General features: G+C 59.6%; 1 protein-coding gene across 3 annotated transcripts; it reads right to left on the bottom strand.

Moving 5' to 3' along the window:
- Positions 1-1916: 1916 nt before the first annotated feature.
- Positions 1917-6354, bottom strand: PDDC1 (Parkinson disease 7 domain containing 1). 3 transcript variants are annotated; one of them, XM_011993832.1, is made up of 7 exons: positions 6276-6354; positions 5159-5264; positions 4670-4777; positions 3563-3657; positions 2656-2749; positions 2317-2428; positions 1917-2231 (listed from the first exon to the last, which is right to left on the bottom strand). In XM_011993832.1, the coding sequence occupies exons 1-7, from the start codon at positions 6315-6317 to the stop codon at positions 2225-2227; spliced, it is 564 nt and encodes a 187-aa protein (XP_011849222.1). In that variant the 5' UTR covers positions 6318-6354; the 3' UTR covers positions 1917-2224. The 3 variants fall into 3 exon arrangements, with proteins under 3 accessions (XP_011849222.1, XP_011849224.1, XP_011849223.1); XM_011993834.1 differs by lacking the exon at positions 4670-4777 and having other exon boundaries at positions 6276-6350; XM_011993833.1 differs by having other exon boundaries at positions 2149-2428.
- Positions 6355-7909: the final 1555 nt, after the last annotated feature.

Consider the following 7909-nt stretch of genomic DNA (forward strand, 5'->3'; position numbering starts at 1 on the left):
AAAAAAAGTACTTGTTGGCTGGGTGCAGTGGCTCACGCCTGTAATCCCAGCACTTTGGGAGGCCAAGGCAGACGGATCACAAGGTCAAGATATCAAGACCACCCTGGCCAGCATGGTGAAATCTTGTCTCCATTAAAAATACAAAAATTAGCTGGGCGTGGTGGTGTGCACCTGTAGTCCCAGCTACTCGGGAGGCTGAGGCAGAATAATCACTTGAACCCAGGAGGCAGAGGTTGCAGTGAGCCGAGATTGTGCCACTGCATTCCAGCCTGGCGACAGAGTGAAACTTCATCCAAAAAATACAATGTTAGCTGGGCACGGTGGCTCAAGCCTGTAATCCCAGCACTTTGGGAGGTTGAGGCAGGTGGATCACCTGAGGTCAGGAGTTCAAGACCAGCCCGGCCAACATGATGAAACCCCGTCTCTGCTAAAAATACAAAAACTAGTCCGGGCACGGTGGCTCATACCTGTAATCCTAACACTTCGGGAAGCCGAGGCAGGAGGATCACTTGAGGTCTGGAGTTTGAGACCAGCCTGGCCAACATGGTGAAACACGGTCTCTACTAAAAATACAAAAATTAGCCGGGCGTGGTGGCACATGCCTGTAATCCCAGCTACTCCAGAGGCTGAGGCTGGAGAATCGCTGGAACCTGGGAGGCAGCAGTTGCAGTGAGCCTAGATCGTGCCACTGCACTCCAGCCTGGGCAACGAGAGAAACTCTGTCTCAAAAAGTAAATAAATAAAATAAGATATAAAGTACTTGTCCAGAGACATCCATCACCACATGGGGGTGAGAGTGGACCCAGGACAGAGCAAGGCCCTGCAGTCAGTGCTAAGTGGGCATCCTGACTAATCTGGGAGGCACTGGAGGGACACAGCCTTCAGGGCGGGGATGTGGCTGCAGCGCTTCCTTCTTCCACTTGTTTCTGAATTCTCCTTATTGAATGGCTTTATTTTATTATTTTTTATTTTTGAGACGGAGTTTCACTCGTTGCCCAGGTTGGAGTGCAATGGCGCAATCTTGGCTCACTGCAACCTCCGCCTCCCAGGTTCAAGCAATTCTCAAGTCTCAGCCTCCCAAGTAGCTGGGATTACAGGCCCCTGACACCACGCCCAGCTAATTTTTGTATTTTAGTTTCACCATGTTGGCCAGGCTGGTCTCAAACTCCTGACCTCAGATGATCCACCCACCTTGGCCTCCCAAAGTGCCGGGATTATAGGCGTGAGCCACCACGCCCAGCCAACTGAATGCTTTTATGATCACAAGAGGCCTCCTGGCAGGTCACTGGCACCAGGAGCCACCCTCGTGCTTGGGAATGGCTGTGGCTGAGACAGGAAGGTGGGCAGGAGGAAGGCCTTCGATGGCTCAAACTGGGGAACTGTGAGGAAGAAGAAGGCCTAAGCTTCTCCTAAGGCCCTACACTGGGGCCAGCAGGCAGCCCGCTGGAAGGCCAGGGCCCAGGCCAGGTGCCCAGCAGGCCAGACCACTGTCTGCTCGACAGCCGCTATACTCGAGGCCACTCTGCAAGGCCGTGGGGGACAGCACTTTCCTCTCATCGAGAATCTCATGGTCTCATATTCACAACTAAACATGCCTCTCGATGCTTAGACAGGACAGGGTGGATCGCGGAGGTGCTTGCACTTTGAAACCACATGCCAGGAGACTTCTTCAACAGCAAAGTACTGCCAGTGCCCGTCAGCCTCGGGGCAGGAGGTGCTGCTCCCAAAAAACTCCATTCACCCTTGGCCGAAGTTCTGAGCCAGCTCCCGCCGACTGGGTCCTCCCCTCAAGGCCCCCACCAACGGTGAAAGGGGTGGTGCGTGGCAGACAGGCCACAACAGGGCAAGCCCCCACAGAGGACCCCCGAGCCGACTCTGTCTAGTCAACAGCGACCGCGCTTGGCAACCAGTCCTCCCTGGAAAACCTGGCCTGGAATTCCCAAGGACCACCTAGCAGCTAGCACGCCTCCCCAGGCACCTGGGGTCTCTTCTCTGCCTCCTACCAGAGAATATGCAGGGGGATGGGGGCTTAGATCCCCCAGGAGAGCCGACACCCCCTTAGAGCTGATTCCAGGAGGCCACCAACAATCCCATCAGGGCCAGACCGGGCTGCCATCCACGGCCCTTGTCAGGAGGGAAGAGGCGGGGTCCCTGAAGCCTGAGACGGGGCTGTCTGCCTCTGGAGACACCTGGGCTGTCTCGGGGGTGCATCTACCCAGCAGGTTCATTTCCTGCAGGACAGATGTGTGGTCAGGGCTTGGGCAAAAGCACCGGGTGCAGCTCTGCTGATATGGCAGGAATGTGCTCAGCCCTCACCGGCTGCCACAGAGGAAGAGCAGGTTCTGCACGGCCGGGACAGTGGAGCTGGCATTCTGGCCCGTGACCAGGTGGCGGTCCAGCACAACGTGCACGGCGTCAGGCTCACTTGCTGCGGAGGACCAAGGGCACCAGCCTCAGGCAATGTCCACCCACCCACTGAGAGCCCCGGGCTCCAGGCAAGCGCCCAGGGTCAGCAGTAGGTCAGCCTGTCTGGGTCTGAGTCAGTGCCATGGGGGTCTGAAGGACCCAGGGCGCAGGAGGCTTCTCCCCCAGGCTGCCGCAGATAAGCCCCCCACCCCATCTTCTGTAGGTGCAGGGGGCACCCTCAGGGCTCACCACTGAAGCAGGCGCCCGAATCCTTCACAAAGTCCTCCACCACGAGCGGCAGGCGGGCGAAGCCGGGGGCCCTGATGAGCTCACACACAGAGGGCTGTGGGAGGTGGGTGGGGGCTCCTGAGCCAGGCCCAGGCCCTGAGGCCCACCCCAGGGGTCAGGAAGGTCAAATCAGGGCAGGGAGCCTCACCCAACCAAGTGGGACTGGGGGTGTCACTGCTCATAACAGGGACAGCTGCTAAGGCTGGAGGCCGGAGAGACGACAAAGTCCAGCCACCTTCCCATGGGGTGTCCCTGAGAGCGACAAGGCCACTACAGGAGGAGGGGGTCAGCTCCCCCAGCACCAGAGCACACAGGTGACTAGAATGAGAAGAGCTTAGTGGGGTGAGCCCCTTGGGGCGGCACCCTCTGGGCAGGAGTGAATCTAACCACTTACCCAAGGGGTCACGCCCACTTGTAACCTGAGACTGGGTTGGTGTCACCCCTCGGGGGCAGCACTGAGTACCCACTAAGGAGGGGTCCCCTCAGCAGGGAAAGTGACATCTGAGCTGGGGGCCAGTTCCACTTCCAGTGAAACCAGCCTCGGCACAGCGGCCACCACTCCCTGCCTCAGGGCCTGTGGATCAGCTGCTCCCACAGCCGTCCCCGGTGTCCACTGAGCCCACTTCACAGTCTTTGGGCCTCAGATCGACACAGGCTGTGTCTCCGAGGACACCCTGGCTGGGCTCTCAGCCCCTCCAACTGCACACACAGGTCTGATGCCCCTCCCTCCCCACGTCCCCTGGTGAGTGGGCCTAGGCCCCCAGGAGACTAGGGGCCAGAAGTTCTGGAGTCTCCGTCCTCATCTCTGGCTGTCGTGGGGGAGGACAGAGCAGGGAGCACAGGGTGCCTCTGTTCTCCAGGCACTCACCCCTGTCAGGCTGTAGCCGTGGAACACCCAGGATCTGTCCTCGTTGGTGGCACAGCACAAGGCGGCGACACCGTGGCCAACGGCACAGATGGGCTCTGAAAGTGGCACACAGCGTTGAGGCCCTGGACCCCGCCACCGGCACCATGAAGCCCCTCCCAGACGCCCCTGCTTGTGGCTCCCCCAGGCCTGTGCCGCCTGCCTGGCCCCCTCCTCCCAGGTTTCCCTGGAAACCGGGCTCAGCACCTGAGGTGTCCTGGCTCAGCCTGCATAGCTGGCATCAGGAATCTGCTCAGGGGAGCTGGTGCCTCAGGACTAGGCTCTGGTTTAGAGCCCAGATCTCAGGTTTTGGTGGCTGAGACACACGGAGAGGAGGTCCTGAGGTTCCAGGTCTGTTTACCAAACCCCAGGACACTGCCTGGCAACCCCACTGCATAGCTGGCCAGGCCGCCCACCACACTGGCAGGTGCTATGGCTCAGGCCCCTCCCCGGCTAGACAGGACGCCCCTGTGCGGGTGGGAGGTGAGTCTGAGGCAGTGCCTGTGCCTTGCGGTGGGGCCACCCTGGCTCCATCCGAAAGGCTGAGTGTGTTCCCATGGCTGAGGTGGCCACAAACAACTGCTGCCTGTCCAGGCCATGCTGCGGACAGCGACCCAGCTCCTACCCACAAAGGGTGCCACATAGAGCACTGGCTTGTCCACCCCGGCCAGTGAACACACTCATCACAGCCCAATCCTGAGCCGGGGCAGCTGCCAGGTCTCCTCAAACAGCCGTCCTCCCTGCACCCCCACCAGCCTCGAGCCCCAAGCCCGGCCCTGGATGCCAGGCTCTCCCAGAAGGAACCAGGCTGGTGTCCTGCCCCAGGAGGGCATGGCCCCCACCCTCGGGAGACTGCCCAGAGGCCTGCAAGATGGTCACCAGAAGAGGACAAAGTGTGTGTCGGGAGAGGGGGCGGTCACTGCCTCCTGCCCACAACCACCGCAGCGGCCACTGACCAGATACCCAGAAATGCCTACCTGGGGTCTTCCCACCTCTCTTCTGCTGGTGGGAGACCCATTTCTTGTAGGGCTGCACATCCAACCCCTCCCCTGGGTCCCAGGGGTCACCTACTGCTCTCAGAGTGGAAGTGCTGCAGGATACGGGCCAGGGAGCCACTGCTGGCCAGGTCGGTCAGGGCCCCAGGACAGCTGGGGATCAGGAGGGCATGGTACCGGGCACCTGGGGGGAGACCACAGACCAGGTAGCAGCCATACATCAATCAAAGTGAGACCACCTGCAGGACCAGGCCCAAGTACGTGGCCAGGACAGACCCTCCACAGGGACCAGCCAGCCTGGTGATGGCATCTGTCCCTTTTCCTCCATGGGCTACAGCTCCCAAGGGCCCCCCTGACTTTCCCGTCTCCACACACTCATCATCTCTCCTGCCCAGAGGAGCTCAGAAACTCTGGGGCCCAGGATGTGGGGCTGGAGGCTGCCCCAGATGGTCACAGGGCTTCAGGGGCAGAACCAGGGAGCTCACTAAGACCCCAAACCTATCTGGAACCCTTGACCCTCCAAGGTCCCAGGCACCCCACCCCAAGGAGTGGGTCCCAGGCCTACCATCAATCGACTCGAGCTTGGCGGGGCTGGCATAGGCCTTGAGGCGGAAGTCTTGCACCCAGCGTGCATTGCTCTCGGTCACATCCACAAATTCCATGGCTTTCCCCTGGAGGAGCAGAGCCCAGGGGCCAAGGGTCAGCACCAGGAATATCCCTGTCGGCTCAGAAGGAGCCTGAAAATGCCGACAAGGAACCCAACAGCATCCCCTTGAGGTACAAAGGCACCCGACCAACCAGCCTCCTCCACTGGGTCTCCCAGGTTGGGGTGGCCTGTCCCAGCAGCAGCCTCAGTGGTTTATTTCCTATCCAACCCACCAACCAAAAATTTTTATACATCATAAATAAAAACCTGCAGTGACGAACACATAATGAATGCATCCTTACTGTGACTTATCTACATCTGATATCCCTGGGTCACCCACGATCAGAGGGTGGAGAACTGCTCCCAGTGGAAACATGTGTGCCCCTTACAGCAGGGCTGCGCCTTGGTCTCCGGCTCACACACGTGCAGAAGCACAGACCCGCAGCGAAAAGGTCTCCTTTGGGCCGGGTGTGGCGGCTCACACCTGTAATCCCAGCACTTCGGGAGGCCGAGGTGGGCAGATCACCTGAGGTTGGGAGTTCAAGACCATCCTGGCCAACACAACGAAACCCCATCTCTACTAAAAATACAAAATTTGCCGGGCATGGTGGCATGTGCCTGTAATCCCAGCTACTGGGGAGGCTGAGGCAGGAGGACTGCTTGAACCCGGGAGGCAGAGGTTGCAGTGAGCCGAGATCACTCCAATGTACTCCAGCCTGGGCGACAAGAGCGAAACTCCGTCTCAAAAAAAAAAAGAAAGAAAAGAAAAGAAAAGAAAAGAAAAGAAAAGAAAAGAAAAGAAAAGAAAAGAAAAGAAAAGAAAAGGTCTCCCTCATCACAGGTGGGGTCAGATCCCAGGAAATGGGGACCGGGACAGGAGGACACAACCAGGGTTTGGTCACAGACCCTTCACCCCTCTACCAACTACAGGGGCTCCCCACTCCTCCCAGGCAGCAGAGGCACTCTCCTGACCTTGCCCCCAGAGAGGTGGAGACAGACCCCAAGTGTCCAGTGGGGAAGGAGAGGCTGGACTTACCCCAGGGGTGGCCACCTGCAGGTTGAAGGCGGTGCTGGCCATTGTGAAACAGTGGAGGAAGGACTGGGCCGACACACCTGCAGAGGGTCCCGGTGAGTGTGGGCTCCACAGGACTAGCCTGCCCCGCCGCAGGGTGCTACCCAGACACCCCCACGGCCTCACCCGACCCCAGAACACCCTGAGGAGCAGCCCTCTCCCCTACACCCAGGGCCCACTACTTGAAGCCCTGGGGCAGGGCCAGCCACCCATTCATGTCCAGGAGGAGGAAGCTGGGAAAGCGTCAGAGGGGCACAACCAGGTATGCCAGACCTGTAGACCATCCCGAGGCCTGTATCCCCCATGGCAAGCTCTTTCCCCAGCCTGGCACTGTCACCTCCGCCCCAGCCAGAAGCTGGGACAGGATGCAGCCTACCTCAACTGTCCATGCCACTCCCACACCCCAGCCTCATCCTGGTGCTAACAGAGCCATGCGAGGCCTTTCTGGAAGGCAAACCTGGGTGTGAGGGTCACAGAGTTCAGCTCATCCTCTCACTGAACCACCAGGGACTGAGGCCCTCAGGCACCATGGAGAATGCATAAGTGTCCTGGCCGCTCCTCACCCACTCCAGGGAAAGTGCTCAGGGACCCTTTCCTCACAAGGGTTCTGAGACTCTGGCCCTCCCCTCCAGCTTTTCCCAGCCCCCTTCTGCCCCTCAAAGAACTTTTAAAAAAAAGAAACCCAACACACCACGCCCCATCCAGAAGGCTCTGGGGGTCACTGTCCCACCAGGGGAAGGACACAGCCCACCCCACCCTGGCTGCCGGAGAGCACGTACAAGTTTATTCCAAAGTAGCGTGAGCTGCATCTTTCTACATGTATTTTAATTCTGGGGCCCAAACTGTCACTAGGCTGGAGCGCAGTGGCACGATCTCGGCTCACTGCAGCCTCAGCCTCCCGAGTAGCTGGGACTATAGGCGAGCGCCACCACACCCGGCTAATTTTCGTACTTTTAGTAGAGACGGGGTATCACCACGTTGGCCAGAATGGCCTCCATCTCTTGACCTCGTGATCCGCCCGCCTTGGCCTCCCAAAGTGCTGGGATTACAGGTGTGAGCCACCGCGCCCGGCCTCTTCCTTCTTATATAAGTTAATACATATTCACTGTAAAATGTCCTGTAAAGCGCCCAGTAGCCTGCTGCACGCTCTGTTCCCCCGGCTGCCCGCCTTTCCGGCCTCCTGAAGTGCTGTCCCCAGCCTGCTGGCCCTAAGACCCCATGTCCCCAACATGCCGGACCTGCTCTGGAAACAAGTCCCAACCCACGCCCCCAGGACTGAACCCCACTCAAGGCTCCTCCCACCCGCAGTCCGGCGGCATCGCTCAGGACCCCCGGAGCTCAGCACGTCGTGACGCCACAACGCCACAGCCCCATCTTCCCTGTCCACACTTGAGGACCTACAGACTTCAAGAGGGAGACCTCCGGATCCCAACTCCAGCCCCCAGCTCTCCATGGTGCGGTGACCTTGGGCTGGTCACTTCCCTCTGCAAAGGGCTCAGAACGAAGCCAGGCACCCTCGGGCTCCGCTGCTCATCCCTCCCCGGCTGCCCGGAGACCCTGCAGGCTCAGCGCCAGCGGACGCACCCCGCTGCGCTCCG

This window comes from Mandrillus leucophaeus, unplaced genomic scaffold (assembly GCF_000951045.1).
Source record: "Mandrillus leucophaeus isolate KB7577 unplaced genomic scaffold, Mleu.le_1.0 Scaffold435, whole genome shotgun sequence".
Classification (NCBI taxonomy): domain Eukaryota; kingdom Metazoa; phylum Chordata; class Mammalia; order Primates; family Cercopithecidae; genus Mandrillus; species Mandrillus leucophaeus.